This window comes from Neurospora tetraspora (genome assembly GCF_033439725.1).
Source record: "Neurospora tetraspora strain CBS 560.94 chromosome Unknown B0H65scaffold_11, whole genome shotgun sequence".
NCBI classification, from domain to species: Eukaryota; Fungi; Ascomycota; class Sordariomycetes; order Sordariales; family Sordariaceae; genus Neurospora; species Neurospora tetraspora.
In genome coordinates this window covers 363,936-383,309 of record NW_026944393.1, presented here as the reverse complement: position 1 = coordinate 383,309, position 19,374 = coordinate 363,936, and the positions used below count along the sequence as shown (strand labels likewise).

At 52.6% G+C, this 19,374-nt stretch overlaps 8 protein-coding genes across 8 annotated transcripts; 4 read left to right on the top strand and 4 right to left on the bottom strand.

Annotated features, from left to right (window-relative positions):
* Window positions 1–1,193: 1,193 nt before the first annotated feature.
* On the top strand, window positions 1,194–2,116 carry B0H65DRAFT_481633 (uncharacterized protein). Its single transcript, XM_062827636.1, has 2 exons — window positions 1,194–2,001; window positions 2,064–2,116. Exons 1-2 carry the CDS (start codon window positions 1,315–1,317, stop codon window positions 2,097–2,099), a joined length of 723 nt encoding a protein of 240 aa, XP_062676531.1. The 5' UTR covers window positions 1,194–1,314; the 3' UTR covers window positions 2,100–2,116.
* A 592-nt stretch (window positions 2,117–2,708) lies between these two features.
* B0H65DRAFT_80893 (uncharacterized protein) lies at window positions 2,709–4,664 on the top strand. Its single transcript, XM_062831446.1, has 3 exons — window positions 2,709–2,771; window positions 2,852–4,120; window positions 4,209–4,664. Exons 2-3 carry the CDS (start codon window positions 2,927–2,929, stop codon window positions 4,389–4,391), a joined length of 1,377 nt encoding a protein of 458 aa, XP_062676530.1. The 5' UTR covers window positions 2,709–2,771; window positions 2,852–2,926; the 3' UTR covers window positions 4,392–4,664.
* A 1,398-nt stretch (window positions 4,665–6,062) lies between these two features.
* On the top strand, window positions 6,063–7,153 carry B0H65DRAFT_437459 (uncharacterized protein; the record flags this gene model as incomplete). The annotated part of the gene is made up of 2 exons (XM_062825313.1): window positions 6,063–6,635; window positions 6,770–7,153. 2 exons carry the CDS (start codon window positions 6,063–6,065, stop codon window positions 7,151–7,153), a joined length of 957 nt encoding a protein of 318 aa, XP_062676529.1.
* A 1,392-nt stretch (window positions 7,154–8,545) lies between these two features.
* On the bottom strand, window positions 8,546–9,906 carry B0H65DRAFT_566368 (uncharacterized protein; the record flags this gene model as incomplete). The annotated part of the gene is made up of 2 exons (XM_062830322.1): window positions 8,546–9,422; window positions 9,780–9,906. Coding segments are annotated over 2 exons (651 nt in total), but the record flags the coding sequence as incomplete, so codon positions are not given.
* A 2,080-nt stretch (window positions 9,907–11,986) lies between these two features.
* On the bottom strand, window positions 11,987–13,135 carry B0H65DRAFT_534839 (uncharacterized protein; the record flags this gene model as incomplete). The annotated part of the gene is made up of 3 exons (XM_062829015.1): window positions 11,987–12,376; window positions 12,407–12,922; window positions 12,983–13,135. The coding sequence occupies 3 exons, from the start codon at window positions 13,133–13,135 to the stop codon at window positions 11,987–11,989; spliced, it is 1,059 nt and encodes a 352-aa protein (XP_062676527.1).
* A 1,056-nt stretch (window positions 13,136–14,191) lies between these two features.
* On the bottom strand, window positions 14,192–14,631 carry B0H65DRAFT_553701 (uncharacterized protein; the record flags this gene model as incomplete). The annotated part of the gene is made up of 2 exons (XM_062829987.1): window positions 14,192–14,352; window positions 14,442–14,631. The coding sequence occupies 2 exons, from the start codon at window positions 14,629–14,631 to the stop codon at window positions 14,192–14,194; spliced, it is 351 nt and encodes a 116-aa protein (XP_062676526.1).
* A 170-nt stretch (window positions 14,632–14,801) lies between these two features.
* B0H65DRAFT_390977 (uncharacterized protein) lies at window positions 14,802–15,103 on the bottom strand (the record flags this gene model as incomplete). The annotated part of the gene is made up of 2 exons (XM_062823743.1): window positions 14,802–14,958; window positions 14,979–15,103. Coding segments are annotated over 2 exons (282 nt in total), but the record flags the coding sequence as incomplete, so codon positions are not given.
* A 751-nt stretch (window positions 15,104–15,854) lies between these two features.
* Window positions 15,855–17,731, top strand: B0H65DRAFT_534837 (kinase-like domain-containing protein; the record flags this gene model as incomplete). Its single annotated transcript, XM_062829014.1, has 1 exon — window positions 15,855–17,731. The coding sequence occupies exon 1, from the start codon at window positions 15,917–15,919 to the stop codon at window positions 17,729–17,731; it is 1,815 nt and encodes a 604-aa protein (XP_062676524.1). The 5' UTR covers window positions 15,855–15,916.
* Between the last annotated feature and the right edge of the window lie 1,643 nt (window positions 17,732–19,374).

Below are 19,374 nucleotides of genomic sequence, written 5' to 3'. Positions count from 1 at the left end.
CACAAGCCTAGCGCGAGACATCGACCGAAGCAAGTCTGATACTTCGTTGGCAACTGGCAACTGGCAACTGGCAACCGGCAACCGGCAACTGGCGACTGGGATGGAGGTGACCCAGATCGATATCCTGGATGGATGAGGAAGGAGGAAGGCGGCTATTTTCGCCAAGGCCATAACAAGCAACGAGAACCCTACAGCAGCTACAGTAGAGGTACCTACCTTGACTACGACCCGAGACCGAACATATGCAAAAGTAGCGTAGGGGTATCCGGTATACCGTTACAGCAGAGCTGGTGACTGATTCGGAATTCTGCCGTTGATGAAACAGCACGAAGTGGTCCCGGTGGTCCAGTCCCGGTGTCAATCTCGGAAAGGCACCACATCAAGGTAGGTATGATCTCGGAGAGCACGACCTCCGCTGTATAGAGGTACCCGGCCGGCATGTTTATGTTGCCATTGCACGGCACCACCCATCTACCTGTCGTCCCGTCCCCGTCCTCCAGGGATCAAATGATGATCACCGCTATGATACGGGGGAAGATCAAGATTGGATGGAGGACGGAGGCAGATGACAACAGCGTGCCAGTCGCAGGGTAAAAGTGGTCGTCCATATCATCTTCCCGTTATGCCGTCCCGGGACGAACGATCACCATGCTAATACCACGACTGTGCACGGCAGAACACGGCAGGAGGACAAAGTTCTAGCCCCGGATATTGATCTTAGGCCCGGCATTTAGCCACTTACCCCAGATGATCCAGATCCCGCGCGGCTCTAATATCTACCTCTAGGGTATTGAGCCAGATGCCTGCCAAGGCGTATAAAGACGACGTCCCATAGCGAATATCATTTGGATATTGTGTTGTGTTAGTTGACGCGGTTCGGGGTGGAAATTTCTCGCTACGTGTAACCGGAAGGGGGCATATCACTCACTGCTTCCCTCCCGCCACGAATGGGGAAACCCAGCTGTGAAGTGGAATGCTCATACGGCGAAGTGAACCACCACCCCTTTGACCTCCATCACTCACCTCGAAGGCTTGAAGGGTTCCAAACTCACCTGGAAACACCAATCCTCCATCACCATCACCACATCGTCTTCACTCACCCACTCACTCACCATGCTCTCCCCCACCTCCTTCTTTCTCATGGCCATCGGCCTCACCACCGCCGCGGTGTCCACCCCCCTCCCCCTCCCAGCCTCAGCTCCCCTCCCCGACGGCACCCTCTCCGCCCGCCAGTCCACCGCAACACAAATCATCCGCCTCTCCTCCATCGAAAACCTCGCCGTCCGCTCTACCGGCGCCATCCTCGCAACAAACATGAACTCCGCCGCTCTAATCTCCATCGACCTCATCGCCAAAACCTCTTCCACAGTCCTAACCATCTCCGGCGCCCCCGGCCTTTCAGGAATCGTCAAGTACGCGCCCGATCTCTTCGCCGTCATTGGCGGGAAGGGGGTTTATCGCGTTGATTTCACTTCCAATCCGCCGAAGAGTTCGTTGATTAAGACGATTAGTGAAGCAGGGAATTTAAATGGATTGAGCACCTTTACCAATGAGAGTGTGTTGGTCGGTGACGCAGGGAAGGGCGTGGTGTATAGGTTGGATGTCAACAAGGGGACGTACGAGCAGGTGTTGAAAAACGTGACGATGGCGCCGAGCGGATCGATCCCGTTTGGTATTGACGGGTTGAGATACCGAGCGAGCGATAGCACGCTTTGGTACACGAATATCTTTAAGAACTCGTTCCATCGGGTTTTGGTCGATCCTGTTACTGGCAAGGCGGCGGGGAGCGTGACGACGCTGTGGACGAATCTCATGGGCGATGATTTGTGTTTTGGCCCTGCGGTGCAGCAGGCCGACGGGAGCACGAAGGAAAGTGCGAAGGTGTATGTCGCTACTAATGGGAAGAATAGTCTGGTGGAGGTGGATACCAGCGTGCAGAAGCCCAGTCCGAAGACGGTGGCGACGGTTAGTGGGAGTACGAGTTGTGCGGTGGGGAGGGGGGAGGGGGATAAGGGGGTGGTGTATGTTAGTGGGGGGCAGGGGGTTTATGCTGTTAGGGTTTAGAGGGGGAGGGGGGTTGTGGTTGGTGTTGTGTGTAGAGGGTGGTGATGTGGTGGTGATTGAGAGACGATGGGGAGGCGATCGGGAGGTGGAGGTGAAGTTGGTGAGGTGAGGTGCGATTGAGGTCCGGGAGAGTCGGCTGAGCGGAAGTGGTGATGCTCGTATTGGCGATGGTGGTGATGGTGTAAATTTGAAGTCGGGATGTTGACATGGTGATGCTGGTCATGGTGTTTTGGTCAAGTTTGGTGCCCGTTCCGCAGTGCCCGGTGTTGCTCGGAGGAAAAGCTCAGCACTGTAAACAAAAGTGGAAGCACTGTGCGTTCTGCATGTAACCGCTGCAACTTTGTCGCAGAAACCACTTTGGAGTTTGGATTCTCATCCTTCCTTCGTGCATGAGGGGTATGTTGCTCTTGATTGGACTTGCGTTTGTGCATCGGGACGCCTGGTGCCTTCCCATGCAGTTTTCACCTTTTCGGCAAGTGAAACCCTCTCCTTGAATCAGCCTTGAACGGCGCCTTCCCGCGCTGGCCTCGCTACAACATGCAGAAGGGAGATTTGAAGGAGGGCGACGAGATGATCATTGGACCGTAGGGATTTTCGTCTCCGAGGAGGGAGGCAGCTGCCCAGAGGCCAGGCGGGCCGGGTACCAACATCAAGGTGCAAGTTCCGAATGTCATGATACTACCGTGGCTGTTGTTGCCTCGACGAAGGTAGGTACCTACCTATTTGAAGCTTGGCTCCCCCATTGAAGGTTGGTGGCGCTAACTCTGTCTCCATCTCTCCCAGTCAGTTACCATCTCCTCCGTCTGATCTCCGCGCAAGACTCACGACATTAGTGACGCTTCTCAACTTGTTCATTATCGTTATGGACGGACTTCGAAACCTCCGTGCCGTTGCTGAAGATGGGATGTCCGGCCGACGTTGGTTTGAATTCAGATCTAGGTTTAGACCCCTTGCCGACTATAGTCGCCACCGCACACCAAAGGGTGAAATCATCCAGGTGCCTATCGTTCCCTGCGCCGTTGCACAAATATGGCCGAATCCCCGTGGACCAGCCGCTGAATACCGTTTCTCCCCAGAAATACAAGCATTATTGCTAGCAGAATTCGTCAAACGCGGCTATTCCTTAAAAGGACTTGTACCCAACGGCTCTGAACCATCACAGTATACACATACGGGCGCCAAAATCGCATTCGTTCATGTGAAGGAAAAGCTCATGAGTGACGTGGGTTCCCAGGTCGTTGAGATTCGATACGAGAGCTTCAAGACCTTGTGGATGGCTCTTGATCCTCACCCTCGACTGGGGAAGATGGTGTCTTACGGGATGCTCCGAGGCTTTGATTTTTTGGGCCTGACTGCCGATAACGAAGGTGTCTCCGGTTACCTGGCCACCCGTTCCATCAAGTTTATGTGGTCTATTCGCCAGCACGACCAGTCGCCAGAATTTGATACGAGATGTATCCTTCTTTCAGATCTATCCGCCTTCATTTATGAGCTGGATTCCCCATCAAAACGTGTGCTGCGGGGAAAGTCGTTTCTTGAGGAGAAGGTTCACCTGCCCGACTACATCTCCAGCCACTCACCGGTGACCGATGCTGTGAATCACTTGAAAGCTTTCAAGGAAGACTCGCACTCACCGCTCTACCTTCCATTTGCCATTTCGGTATATGCTCTGGAAGAGTGCCGGGAGCGCATTGGCCTTGTCAACGGGCGGGTCATGACATGGTTGTCCAGAGACGAATCGGGAGACCACGCTCAGGGAACTTCTAAACAGAAGTTGGAAAGACACGAGGTCAATCGTAGGTTCATGGTTGAGTTTACTCAACAGGATATTCCAATGGAGTTGGAAACTGCGAAGATGGCGCTTAACACCATCGAGTCCCTGTGGCGCAATTTGGTGATCATGGCAAAGGAGCTCCCCGACACGGCGAAATCCGAGAATGTCTGCCGCAGTAACGAAAGCATATTGACTGCGCTATATCAACTCCAACAGGAGCTAGAAGGAATGAGAGAGCTACTTACATTCATTGAGATGCGGATAAACAGTTACTTATCGATGGTAAGCTTCCTCTTTGAAACTGTATCCCGATGTCAAGAACAGAAACCATGTATTCATTTCACTGTACTAATCCAAAATGATCCACCAGAGGGCTCATTATTTGAATCAAATGGACGCTATACGCAATATCGAAACGGCCAAGACCACTCATGAACTTGCTCAAGCGGCTCGTCAAGACAGCGCAGCCATGAAAACCATTGCGATTCTCACCATGGCCTTCCTACCGGCTACGTTCCTATCCACCCTTTTATCAATGCCTTCCCTCAATTAGAATCAGCGCAAGCATTTCGTGGTATACTGGATACTCGCCATCCCACTCACCGTTGCGACCTTCATTCTCTGGGCGATAGTTATTCATCGTCAACTGGTGCGAAGATGGTTGCTGACTATCTACGCAATACTGCGAAGGTTGGGTATGGGTATCTACGCGCCTCTGCGAAGGATGTGGATGGGTATCTGCACACCTCTGCATAACAAGAATGAGGACAGGCTGGACAAAATTGATATGCAACGAGCATTTGACCATATCTACAGAAATAAGCGATGGAAAGAAGAGATGATGAGCTCCGGAAGTTCCGCTGCTTAAGGAGTCGTATGGGATGCAGACCTTTAGTTTGTTCCTGGCAGAACTCTTCCCCTTTGTTCGTCACCCCTTCTACAACTCAGACGAAGTCTAAGGTACTCAAGCCTTGATGAGAATCTTCAGGCCTGGAAACTTCAAGGAACAAAAGGAGATGGCTACAAAAACAAGGAACCAGCCAGTTTCGTATTTCGTCCTCGCCCTATAAGTCTTGGTTTTCGGCATCACAGCGTTCACATGGCGGAAAAAGCCGGTGTACAGACAGGGTGTCTTCGGTACAGCGGCGTGTGTGCATCAACCTGGGAGAGGTGTTGCCTCCGATACCTGGTAGGTGCATTCGCCATGCCATCGCTCGACTGGAATCTGCCTAGGCACATGATTACCTGTATGGATTCCGCCTGGCAAGGCATCATTTCGGTCACGGTTGCCACGATCATCTCCGGGGAATGGTCACTCAGCTTGAGGTTATGTGGCGGTGGCTATGCTTGAGTCGAAGGCTTGGAGACGCAGCAGAGGAGGGGGCCTGAGGCTGAACGCACTGCAAAGGATGCACGGGCGTTTTTATGCATTCTCCTGTGTCGAGGAGTCGTCAGAACGGCGATCTGGGGTAGTACAAGCCACTACAAGCGCCCAGTCGAAGTACAGCACGACACAGTTATTGGACAGCGGGCGGGCATGCCCACAAAGCTGAAGTGGCAGCGCCCGATGAGAGGGAAGACTTCCTCGCCACGTGGAATTCTGCCCTTCGTTGCATAGGCGGAGGCCTTGACTGCTGCTTTAATCCAAATACATGAGCCTGGGATGGACTCACCCACGATCCTGCATTACCTTACTATTTTTCAGGCCTCTTTTGTCTTCCATCTTTCTCTTCCATACAGGTACCAACTCACTGTGAACATGAATGGACTCCGGGCTCTGGCACGCAAAGAAGAAACGCGCTTCACCTTCCCACCTGACACACGCTACAACAATGCGACTACTATCGAGGTCCGGCCAGATTTATATGAGCCAGGAGTTAGCCATTGGCGCACGCAATACGCAGTGGATGATCTGCTTCTGGCTAAATTCCTTGAACGCGGTGGCCCGGCCTTCAGCACACCTGGCAACGAGGATCAAGGAGAAAACAAATGCACCAATTATGGCACCAAGCTGGTTATTTTAGCTGCGACAACCAAGAACAAGGCTAATATCTTCATGAAAGAGTCGATTTTCCAGGACCTCGTCAAGACCCTGAACCCAGACCCTCTATTCAATCGAATCTTTCACGTACGCTACTACCCTTTCTTTGAGTTTTCGGGCAGCATTGCGAACGGCGGTATAGCGACAATAAAGCTCAGCATAAAAGCTTCCACTTTTCTGTTTATGTTGTCAATCCGACAGCACGATGAAGACCCTGCATTTGATTCGAGATGCGTCGCCTTAAGGGTTGTTCAGGGCGTTGGACCACCCCAATTAGTTGAGGCCGACCACCTATTCGATTGTTTGGAAGATTTGAAGGAAGAGGTACGTTCCCCTCTTTATCTGCCGTTCGCTCTATCGGTATACGCAGTTCATGCTTGCCGCGACTCCCTTACCGCCATTCACTGGTGTGTGAGTTCAGCGTCAACGACAACCTCCGATGGCCTCTTCGGGAAAACATACGGCCTGGGAAATGGTACGCCAATCGATCGAAACAGAGTCGTCAAGGAAAGTCGCTCAATAGGGATTGCTCTGAGTAACGCGGCTTTTGTCACATCCACATTGAACGGCGTGGAATCTTTGTGGCAGTACCTAGAGGCCATGGCAGAAGAAATCTCACCATCGGCCAAGACCGAGCAGGTAGTACAAAGCACCAATAACCTTTTGGAAGCCATCCGGTTCCTACGGCAGGAGGTCAAATGTATGAGAGAGACCGTACGCTACGGCGAGGTTAGCATCCGGAATCATGCGTCACTGGTGAGCTTTCTCTACATGCCCGTTTTGACATGCCCCAAAACTGCCTGCCTCTAGTCATCAGCCATCTTAAGGCATGAAAGCAGCCTGCTCGCAGAGAACATCACAGCTAACTGACCCTCCCACCCCTCCAACAGATCTCAGCCCACCTCTCCCACCGAGACTCAGAAACCAACATCGAAACCGCCGTTGCAAGCCGTGACCTCGCGGCAGCCGCGACCGAAGACAGCTCAGCCATGAAGAGTATCGCCATCCTAACCATGTTTTTCCTACCAGGCACATTCTTCGCCGCGCTCTTCTCAATGCCCGCCCTTGGGTGGGATCAGCCCAGGCACTTCGTGCTATACTGGGCTTTCACCATCCCGGCTACCATACTCACCTTTGCTATTTGGGCTGCTCTAACGCAGCGATCGGTCGTGCTGGGGTGGGTCAAGATGGTTTGGTTGAACTGGCCTTGGGGGTTTTGGCGAGGAAAACGAGGGGAAGAGGAGGACGAGGAGAAGGGGAAGAAGGCGGTTTGAGGGTTGAGGCGGAGAGAGGGAAGGGGAGCTGAAGGAAGGGGATCGATGATCGAGTGGCCGGCAACTAAATGCTGAACGCCGCCATCCGAAGGACTCTGCGTATTATTGGGCTAGTACGGCGCCTGTCATCGTTGGGCGTTCTGAGGTAGATGTCGCTGGTGTTGTCGCAACCGTAAGTGCTCCTGCACATGTGTGTACGGCGGAGGTGTCTGCGCCATGCAGGCCGAGGTGGATTTGGGCACGGGGTGCAAGCACAACTGTTTCTCCCCCGGGTATCACCACCAAACAAGGGCTTCATGATGGAAATTGAACACATTCCTGAAATATCACATTCTGGTTTCATCGTTCTCGCTTTTCGTTGTTGCAAAGGCGTGGTCGTCGGCCAGAAGAATAGCTGGCGGATGGTTCTCTTTGAGGCCAAACACGCAGCGCACATGCAGGTACCTTGCAGCTAGACACTCCGTTATTTTTGCTCAACGTCCGCTCCTATCACATATCACAACATTGTATCTGGTTTTTCCAGAACCTTAGTGCTCTTTGCGGCCTATAAGGGAGGGTTAGGCGGTTGGAATGGTTGTTTTGCCGACGAAACATTTTGCTGGAGGTACATCCACGGCGGTCAGCTCATTGTGGGCCCACTGGACTTGCACGACAATGTACAATGCACGATTTCACGACAGCGACATTGGTCAAGGTATTGTCGACGACAACACTCACTCTGATCACCTGCGTATTACTTTCCGTTGAAACCATTCCAAATCCATTAACTCATAAGCCCTATAATAACTGATTATCCCCATGTTCCTCCATAGTACCAAATCCGTGAGACCTCTCCAACACATTCTTCCAAATGTCAACGCCCCAACGCCTTGCTCTGCCTCTTGGTCGAAGGATAATAAGGCTACCGTGACCCGTAATGCCGAAATGAGAAAGACGAGAAGAGAAAGTCGAGAAGAGAAAGTGAGTCGAGAAGAGAAAGTCGCGAAGAGAAGAGAAAATCGCGAAGAGAAAGCCGAGAAGAGAACGTCGAAGAGAGAACACCAACACGCCGTGGGAAAGAAGGCCAGAAGAAACGCCGATGGGTGTTGCTGGGATATCGGTGTCTGTAAGGAAAAGAAAGACGGAGTGCCGAAAAAGAGAAAGAGCCAGAGAAGGGGATCCGTTGAGGAAGGCTAGAAGACTGCTTCTAGCGCATTTCTGGACTGTCGTACCGCTAGGTATGGGCCCGTCAAAGGGAGAAAACCGACGAGAGGAAAGCCGAAAAGAAGAGGAGGGGACAAGACTGGAGACAAACCATAAGGTCTGACAAAAGGGGAAGGGGTGAAAAGCCAACTCCAGCCTGCCTTTAAACGGTCCAGTATTCCGAAGCGACGTGCCCCTTATCAGGGTCGACGTGCTTGCGCTCCACCAATGGGTTGTTCATAATCCGTAGGCCAAAGATGACCTTGGGATCCCAGGCCACATAGATGTGACCCTGGATGATGAGGTTCTCCTCATCATACCCCATGTACACCGTAAAATGCCAATCGGCATTCGTAACGTCGTTCTTAGTCTGGCCGGTGCGTGTGTCCTCGTAAGTGGAAGTCAGCACGGTCCCGTCAGGGGCATGCTGATTTTTCTTGTTGTGTAATCCGGTGCGAATCACAACAGCGTTCAGTTCGAGGCGCGCGGCCTCAGCACGGCAGATCCTCTCGGTGGCTTTCACCAGATCTGGGTTGCTGTCATGGTCGGTGTTGAGGCCCCAGTCATCTATCCCGTGGATTGAGAAGGCATGAGACTTGAGGGCAAATACCTGTGAAATAGCACAGGGTCCAGTGGTAAGTGATGGCACTGGGCTTCTCGTTCGGCGCGAGGTGTTTGCGCTCGCTGGCATCCTTGACGATGCGCATCCCAAACATCGCCTTGTGGTCCCACACAAGGTAAACACGGCCATGTATGACCAGATTATCCACGTCGTAACCCATGAACACCGTCAGATGCCAGTCGGCATCTGTGGTGTCATTGACGATGCGTCCAGAGCGGGGATCGTTCTTGGTCCTGATAGTTCCAAAGGCATCATGCTGGTTTCTTTTGTTGTGCAGACCAGCACGAATCACCACGGCATCAAAACCGAGATGGGCAGCCTCAGCCCGGCAGATGGCCTCTGTCCCCTTGACTCTGTTGAATGAGTCTTCACCGTAGGCCGGATTGTTTCCCCAATCTTCAATCCAGTACACAGAAATGTCTGGAAAATCGGCAGAGTTGTGGCTTTCATGACAAAAGCAGGAAACTGAAGGGGCTTGTCGCGGCGCCGACTGGCCCGCGCATAGAGAATGATTGTTTGGGCTGTGAGAATATGTCCCTGGAGGATGAGGTCCTCCTCATCATACCCCATGTAAACCGTAAAATGCCAGTCTGCATTGGTTGTATCGTTACCAGCCGCTGGGTGACGGCTGCATGTTGGTTCTTCTTCTTGTGCAATCCGGTTCGGATTACAACTGCATTTAACTCGAGGCGGGCGGCCTCGGCACGACGAATGGCCTCTGTTGCTAGCATATCAAATCCTTCTTGCCGTCGTAGTTTCGGTTCTCGCCCCAGGTCTCCAACCAGTGGACTGAGATTTCCGGGAAATCCGGAGAGCCAAAACTTTCGTTCTTGAAGTCTGGGACATCAACTGGTTTTTCTCGATTCCGCCAGGACCGCTCATAGATCTGCTTGACTGTAAAACCCTTCTCAGGGTAATACCCGGTCTCCGGGTCCCAGGGATGGTATGTGGTCTGTCGATTTAACGGTGTTGTCGATGGGACGGTTGTTGACAACGGAGAGTGGGGTTATGCTCGGCAAGGACGGTGACGGTGGTACGATTTCGCTCACATTCCTGGTTTCATGTGTCAGCGTGTTGGTAAGGTATTTGAAAGGGTCGTGAAGAAGTATATATAACGTTGTGCATTCGCCTCAGCCGATGGTCAAGCCTTCCATGTCATCACGTTCCGCATTTAGCCGTTTCACTGATCAACAAAAGCAAATAGCAGAGACAACTGTGGGAAATAGCAATTTTATAACGATGAAGAACTCCAAACATGCTCGAAAACCCGTGAAATAGAAGCCCAAGCGATCAAGTGATCGCGACTGTCCCACCGCTCCATCCCTAAGACGCTATGTGCATGGGCACCATATGGATTCGCTGGAATCAACGCCCGAACACCTAGCTAGTATGACCCCACCCATGACTTCATGCGCTGGACTGAACGAGAACCCAAATTTCGAAAGAAGAAGGTGTCGAAAGAAGATGATCTCGCAAGAAGATGATTTCGAGAAGTGCCGAGGGGAAGTTCGGAAAGGGGCGCCTGGAAGCCGTGGACGGATCGGCTGGAATGAAGTTGAGAAAAAGAAAAGGTGAAGCGGTACCACTCAGTACACACCGGATGTCGTGACCAGGAAGTCGACAGGAGGAAGACGAAAACAGATTGTTGAGGGGTTGATGGACCCAAAGCAACAAAGGATCATAGGAGAATGGTGAGGCCGACTGGTCAAATATACCAGTATTCGGATGCGTCAGGCTCCCGCTTTTCCTGAACAATCTTTCTGTCGTCCCTGCACCGAACGATCCGCATATTGAATGGAGCTTTAGTATCCCAGACGCAAGGGAAGACATGCAGGATGTCTGAGGATCATGGGTGGGCCACCAAATTGAGTAGAGGTGGGTTATTGTGGTTTAGCTGGTAAAGATGGCGATTGAGGTCCGGGGCAGAGGAGGGAGGCGAGAGGAGATGCGCTAGGAATCGAAGTAGAAGATTCACGTGGAGATAGTGAATTCATGAGTTGATATGGTGCAGATGTTTAAATCGTTCGCTTGGTGATGCTTTGAATGTCGTGAAATGACCTCCGGTTCTCATTGGCTTCCATGATTCAAATTAACATGGTGTACTATGAGATTGTGCGCGCAGTGGTGTTTGTGGTGCTCTATGCGGAAATCTTGGGCGGGCGTAATGGTGAAGGAAACTTGCGGGATGTGCCGGTACACTGATTGAAGACACTCGGTGATTGAACCTGACATCAAAGCTTTTTGATCATGCAAGGTGTTGTAGCACTCTGTTACGATCCGATCAGAAGCCCCTTATGTAAGCTAGATAGATTGACCAATAAGCGACAACCCGTACCTAGGGTCCCGTTGTCCCGAGAATACGGGACTACGGGACCAGGTTACATTGGGTGTCCCGGAGTCCCGAAAACACGGGACTACGGGACCAGGTTACATGGGGTGTCCCGTGGTCCCGAGATCGCGGGACTACGGGACGGGTTTGAAGACCAGTATATAAGAAGGCCGCTTCCCGGCCTTCGTTATTCTGGCTCTTCAGCAAGCAACCAACTGATACAATCGACCAGTACCTTTTGGCTACTACTACCGTTATTCCTATTCTTATTTCTCAGCGATATACTCCTGTGCTTGTAACGGTTCGTCACACACTCAATGGACCGTCTGGTAACGTTGGGAATTGTTTCTCATGCAAAGCGAACATATGTAGCAGTCACGGAGCGAGTTTCATACCGCTACTTGAACTATCACCACTCCGTCTGATCGTATTTTGGCCATTTATTGGTTTTTCTATCTACAATCAACCGTCTGCGAGAATTGGTAAGGTAGTTGAGCAAGGTTGAAGATTGCGCGAACAATCCAAGTGTCTCCGTGACTCCTTTGTCCATGACCCGCATTACATGCCACACATGATCTCGATCTCGTGAACTTGCTTCTCCCTCCCCTTAACACTTCTTCCTCTTCAGCTCCTTCCCTCTCAGTATCCAGGCATATGACTTCCAGTAGCCACACTCCGACGACTTCCCAGTCTCTCCTCCTCAATGCCGAAGCCCTCTGACGCTGCTTGGAAAGAACACATTGCCACCCCGGTCGATCCTTCTCTTGATGACCCACGCCGCCGGAACAATCATGAGGAGCCAAAAGATGGCAGTAGGAACCCCAGAAATCTTGTCGAACGCCTTGAAAGTAGGCTGCCAGACGTAGCGCCAGAGGAAGTCTGGACCCTTTGTTTTCTCCTTCTCTTCGTCCCAGAAAAGGATGTTGAACCAGTTGTTGATGTGTGACTTGATCTGTCCCAACTTCGTAGAGATGGAGCCGGCAATGCCAGCTTCTGCGGTGGTGATGTCGGTTTTGACGGCAGCGACTCTGCGCTCCTTGCGGTCCTCGAACCAAGGCTGCTCCATGATCTGCTCAATGGTCGGTCTATCCTCGGGTTTTCACTTGAAGATGGACATGACGAGATCCCAGAACACTTCGACCTCTTCCTTGGGAGGCACGAACTTGAGATAGTCTTTCCGGGAGTAGTAGGCGCGCCTGTCGGGGTTGGGTGGGATCGGAGTCCACAATGGGAGTTGCGCCGGGTTGCTCTTGGCCTGGTTGGCGATGTCCTCTGCCTGCGCGGGGCTGATGTTCATGCTGCGGGGATACAAGATGCGGAAGATCATGGGGTCCTTGGCGCCTCGCTCCTCCATGTGAAACTTGCGGTTCTTTTCCATCTCTTCGGGGTTGGTAGCGATGTAGGACAGCTCTGAGTTGCTCTTGCCCTGTAACTCTTCTTCTGATTCGGCGGGAAACTTGTACCACTCTCGAATTGTAGCCCGGAAAGGATGCGGAACAGGACCCATGGACTCCTCCATGCTGGGAATGGAGCTGGGGGCGTGGTTGTTGGTGCCGAAGGGTGGGAAGCCGAAGCGGATTTCGAACATGGCGGTAGCCAGGGACCAGATGTCGGCCTTGATTCCGATCAGCTCCCGCTGGTGAGTGAGATCTTCGGGGGATGCATACGGGCCCGCGACTCCGGTCGTGCACCTAACCGGGTGGTCGGAAGAGGGATAAGCGACGCCGAAGTCGACCGTGACACAAACGGACAGGGGTAGCTTGCTCAGCTTGCACACCGATAGCACACGATGCCCCCATAACTGTCCCCGTCCCAGTTCACGTAGATATGCCCCGAAGCAGATACTCATCAATCTTACGGCCCATAAGGACCAGAACCGCTATGTGCCAATCAGCATTCTGCTGCTTGTGGACCATTCGCAGGTCCATAACCCGCCCACGGTCCATTGCAGTGCAGTCACTGATACCTGCCTGCGCCATATGAACCACCAGTTTTGCTTCCTCTCCAAAAAAGAAGTGATGATTTTTAGGAGTGTGGTGTTGATGGTTAAGAAGAAGAAGTACAGGAATCCCAGCGAAAATGCAGCTTTTATCCACCGTGGTACACGGGCCACGCCTTCCATCCTCCAGCTTGCTGCAGTGCTTGCTGCAGTTCTTGATGATGCTGATGCTTGGAAATGTGGCGTATCGATGCATCTACCTATCCATACATGCATTCCTAGGTGGCTTGTACATAGGAATCCCATTGTCGTAACGTTTCGGGTACTGTTAGGACCCTGCTTCCACACCCCCGGTGAGGTTGTTAGTCAGGAGGACATACGGACATAAATACGGTTTGGGTCACGTCTTGGCCGGGGACGAACATGAAGTTGAAGTACTTGTCAAAACCAGGATTGGGGTGAAGGTGCTGGGGAAAGTTGACGGGTAGGTTGGTGAAAGTTTGGGGGGAAATTGGCTGAGGCAATTGGCCTCGTCGTTGCAGATACGGTAGGTATCTTCCGCTTTACGTGTATTTGGGAAAGGTCTGAAGGTGAGGTTTGGGGTTCTGCGCTGGTGGCTTCCTCTCTACATGGGAACCGGGGTTGGCTGAGGGTATTGTGTGGCTCTGCCTAGGAAGTGGCAATTGGGTTCGTCCGAGGGCGGGGACCTTCTCCAGGAAATTGGGTGAAGGCTCATGATTTGCCCTGCTGTTGATGGGGTAGTTGTAGGGAGGATTGATGTAATTTGTGAAAAACATAAAAGAGGAAAGAAGGGAACAGTCGCAAGCTGTGCGCGACCCCATATCCACTGTGAAGTGATAGTCTGCGTCCTATTGAAGGACTTCCAGAGGTTAGTCGCCGTCAAGACTGCTTGAGCGCGGTTCTAAGCCTTCTCCTCTTTCTCGTCGTCCACTCGGGATAGTCCCCCTAACTCTCCATGGCTTGATTCCCATAGGATTTGCTCGCCGGCTTTCGTTGGCCATGAAGACCTTTCTCGGCTTCGCTGCTTCGGATGGTGTCTTTGAACTGACGGATTTCCTTCCCCGTATCTTGCACCGCATTTGAAAAGGCGGCGAATGTATTTTGGGCTAGTGGCCATGTTAGCTATGCAAGTTGCCCCGGATAGGGCTAGGGGTATCCGAATGTGTTTGCCCATCGGGCGGAAGATAGCACATACGTGTGGATGGCTTTAACGGCCGGTCGTAAAAGGTGACGGGGATCCCGTCGTTGGTGACATTCCGCGTGCAATGTAATCCTTGTTGGATCACAGCATAATTCAATCCCAGAGCATCTGCCTCAGCCCGGGAGGTGGAGACGCTCGTCTCCGGGTCCCAGGACTGGTACCTGATCTGTCTCTTAGGCGGCATCTTCAATTGGTCTGTGGTCTGAAACTGACGCGAGGTTAGAGAGTGATGTTCTGGGTAGAGGTAAGGAGTGGAATGTGTTGACTGACTGACATGATGGTGGTAGATGTGTGTTCCGAATTTGGTGCTGTCCGAATTTCTCGAAGAAAAGATCAGTGGTTCGTTAGTTGGACTTGACTGACATGCTTCCGCTGGCTTAGCGGGTCAGTCATCCTCTTGAGATTGCCAAACTCGACCGGGTCCCAGACCACATAGATATGGCCTTGGAGCAAGAGCTGGCTCTTGCTGATCCCCATGTATACCGTAAAATGGGAGTCGGCGAGTCGGCATCTTGCTGGACGTTTGTCTACTCCCCACTTTCCCTGTCGTAGACAGCGAGAGTCCTCCCGTTTTGGTAAACGTTTCGAGTTTCGTGGGCCAGCTGTCTGATGACCACATAAGCCAATCCCAATCTATTCATTTCCTGTCGGAAAATATTGGAACTTGGTGATCGGGCTGAGGTAGAACTTGGAATAGAGGATGGTGAGGAAGGCGCCATGTTGAACTGGATACCAGTGTATTGGACATACCGGATGGAGGTAGTTGTTGTGTATTGCGATAGTTTAATTGGTTATTAGCCACGTTGCAATATATAGGAGGATCGTAAATATAGTATAGGCCTGCCCAATTTAACGATGCGAATGAAGATGATGGTCAGAAAACCTTTCGTCCATGACGTCCTTTGTACGGCTGGGGGGGACAGACGCTGACACTTGACGTTGACTCAACAGTCAACATACATGTGAAGTGCTCTGGAGCTCCCTTCTGTTCTTTCCTTTTCCAATTCATATGTGATATGGTCCGTGCCTGAGTCGCAAGCGTTGTCGTGTCGTTTGACGGGCAACATGCTCGCATGCGCGGAACAAAGAAGGTGCGACACGGCAACGTTTGGTGGTAAACCGACACCAAGGTTTCCGTCCCACACCACCGGATTCCAGAATCTTCAAACTACCGATTGATAAAGGCTGTCGGCTGAAGGCCTGAGAGTCACTTCCTCCGCGCAAAGAATTTGCGACGGTCCAATATTTATACCGTTTGCCGCTTGCGCGCCTTCAGCCAGCGACATCCAGCTAGCAACATCAAGCGACACGCGCGCTGCGAAATTGCGACGACAAGCCGAAGTTTGCGACGGTGTTTTCATTTTGCGCAAGCCCAATTGCTCCTAAATTCCCTTCCTCATCAACCAAAGCTAACCTCCCGCTCGTCCAGCCGCCACTCGTCATCCAACACCACATCAATCTCCATCACAATGTCCTGCCTCGACACGGAAAGGTTTCTCTACGAGCTAGAGTATCCCATCGATGATTCCGATATCGAGAACCCCCGACGCTACCAAAAAGGCGGATTCCACCCCATCGTCCTCGGCGACCGACTCGGTCCTAGGTCCAACGGCCGCTTCCGCGTCGTCAACAAGCTCGGCGCCGGCGGCTACGGCACCGTCTGGCTGTGTCAAGACACCCACTACAAGCCTAGCACCGTCACCAAGTGGCGCGTCGTCAAAGTTATTGCCGCCGAGAAGTCCACCCCCGGCTGTCCCGACCTCAAAATCCTCGACCATTTTCGCGATGTCGGCCGCTCCACCCTCGACGCATTTGGCATCTGCCTCCCAATCGGACATTTCTGGCTGACCGGCCCCAACGGCCGCCATCTGGCCCTTGTTTTCCCCTGGCACGGCTGCACCCTCGAGAGCATTCCCGACTACTACGGCTTCCATCCGGCCCTGATCAAGGACATGGCCTTCGAGCTGGTGGAATCTCTGCGATTCCTGCACTCGCGGGGTCTCTGTCATGGCGACTTCCGGCCCTGCAACATCCTCCTCCGCCTATTACCAGGAGCCGACGAGATGCCCGAGTCCAAACTTTGGGAAGTCCTACCCGGGCCGCAAAAAGTTCGCATCATCCGAGTTTCCGACGACCAATTCTTTGACGAGCTTCCCTTTGCCGACCGTCCTGCCAGCATACCCGAATACATTGTTGCCTCCGTCGAGCTCCCATTTGTATCCGGTCTCTACACCCGCCACCCCGTCCTCATCGACCTCGGCGTCTCGTTTCCCTTCTCACAACCACCCAAAGAAGGAACAATAGGGATCCCCATCTCTTTCGCCGCTCCTGAATCCATCTTCCGCACATTAGACAACAACTCCCAGCCCCTCCTCGGTCCCGCCAGCGACATCTGGTCTCTAGCATGCACCCTCGCCCACCTCCGCGTCTCGTGCAACCCCTTTCAGTCAGGCTACGCCGATCTCTCCGCCGTAGCTAGAAGCTGGGAGGAGACGCTCTCTCCGACGCCGGAGCCTTACCGCTCCAAGTACCGCGAGATAAGAAATATCGAGACGCCCCTGGACGAAGTATGGGGCGATAAGCCTGCCAGCCAGCTTGATCCCGTCGTCGATCCGAAGTTAATGTACGAGGGTCGGGCCCAGCGAAGAATGCAAAGGTGCGGAACGAGGAATTGGTTGAAGGAGCGGATGGGGTTGGTGAGACGGTTGGAGATATTTCCGGAGATGGCGAGTAAGATGCTGGAGGAGGAACAGCAAGCAGACGCAAAGATGAAGGAGATATTGCCTTTCGTCAAGGACATGGAAGTGGTGAATCTCTATGAGCAGGGTATGCAAGTGAAGATGGAGAAGGAGGAAATCGATCTGTTTTGGACGCTGTTGGAGGGGTGTTGGCGGTGGAAGCCGGAGGAGAGGGTGAGCGTTGAGGAGGTCGTGCGACATCCGTGGTTCGAGGGACGACAGCCGAGGGAGATTCCGAAGCCGGCCCCGTGGAGGGTTGTGGTCAGGGTGCTGTGGTCCTTCTGGGGCTGTGTCAGGCCGTTCGTCAGTGGTTGGTTTGATCGTGGCAGGGTGGGAGATTGGTCACTCACCGTGATGGGGAAGTTGCCTCCCTATGTCGTGACGGCATATAGAAGGATTGGAAGGTTCTTCTTTGCGCTATTCGGCTCGCTTTCTCCGCCTTCATTGCGCAAGAAGCTCGTTTGGCGACCAAAGACGTTCCCCTCCAGTCCTCCAGGTACACCGAGGCAGGCCCCAGCAGACTCTACGGACTGGGAAACATGGTGAGAGATTAATGAGAGCCGGTTGGGGAACAAGCAAGATGGCAAGAACGGACTGACTGGATACGGCGGAGAGAAGAAGAAAACCATCATGAGAGAGAAAAGAAAGATTGGGTAGTGTAGATTTCCAAGACCAAATGTAGGATATGCAGAATACGGGCAATGCAGATTACAATGCAGATGGAGACATGATGCCAAGTGTGTTCAGGAACGTAGTCATCTTTGCCTTGCATATTTTGTGCTTATGGATACTGGTTTCTCAATGATCGCTGGTCATATGAGCGAAGCTACCCAGGCTCGAACCCGCATATTGTGCCTGGTCCCGAATCCTCCACCTCTGTCTTCCAACACTGAAGTAACCTCTACATGGCTTCACCTATGTAGGTATCAGAATTTTCCACATGCTGTCTCCAATTTCCCCGCGCGCCCTCTCTGACTTCATGTACCTCCTCCTCCACAACTACATCTGCATGCGCGCCATGCAGGTAAACAAATCACCCACCTGCTTCTTTCTGTACATGCGTCGAAAACGCCAACAAAAAAAAGCAGCAAAAAAACCTCAAAAAAAAGAGAAGCCAACAGATAGAACAACCGGTTTCAACCGGCCAATAGCCCGAGTCAGTGATACAAATCCCACGGTGTCATGGATGCACGCTGTCGGCTTTGTTCCTTCCAATTGTTGAAAAGAACCACATGATTCATCTCCCCGGCCGAGAATCGAACTCGAAACCGGACGGGGCCACGGTGGGAGATGCAGAGCTGAGCAGCGGTACTACTGACTGCACTATCCGACCAGGACCGAACTGGTCGTTGGCTGGGGGTGTTGGAAGGAGGGGTGGGATGAGGGGTTATAAGGCAGGAGTCACCGTTGGGGGGAGGAATGTGTTGAGATGGAAGGTGCGTCTGCCAACTGGGAGAGGCAGGCGTGGGCAGGCATGGGCAGGCAGGCATGGCAGGTGGGCAGGCAGACAGACACAGGCAGCTGCCGTGCTAGCGGCTGCATGCCAGCGGCATCAAGTTACCTTAGCCTTTCCATCGGAGCCTCACCGGTCTCTTTCAATTTTGTCGGGTGCTTCCTGGCGTGGTGGTTTATCGTGGCAGATACAAATCCCTTGAACATTTACTGGCAACATGCCTCGATCGAGTCAATTCCAACCATCACTCGCGCGACTGCTTCCTCCATCTTCTCGACTGACACTCCGTCTCCCTTCGACGATGATGATGTCGTCCCCAATCCAATTCCGACTGCCTGCCACGTTCGGAAACACAGATCACGACAGCCGAGTCCAACTAGACGAGAAGCTCCCGCGCCCGCCTCTGACTTTCGAGCGCCGTCGATGTCAAGACTCAAGAAAGAAGAGAACACGGACGAAGACTACGAACGAAGACCATGGCGATAGGGAAGACAACACGTTTCAAACCCTAGCACGAATTCCAAGAAGAAGAACCGCAGCAATGCCTGCCCGACACAACTAATTCTGTCAATCGCTACGAACATATCAAAACCACCCGCCCTTGTCGTTGTCTACGCCATATACATCCACGACATTCTCGACCCTCCTTCCTCCCCCTCCCGCTTTGACATCGCCAATAAACTCGGAGCCAGCGGTATCTACCAGGCGTCCTAATGAAAGATTCCAAAATGAAGTA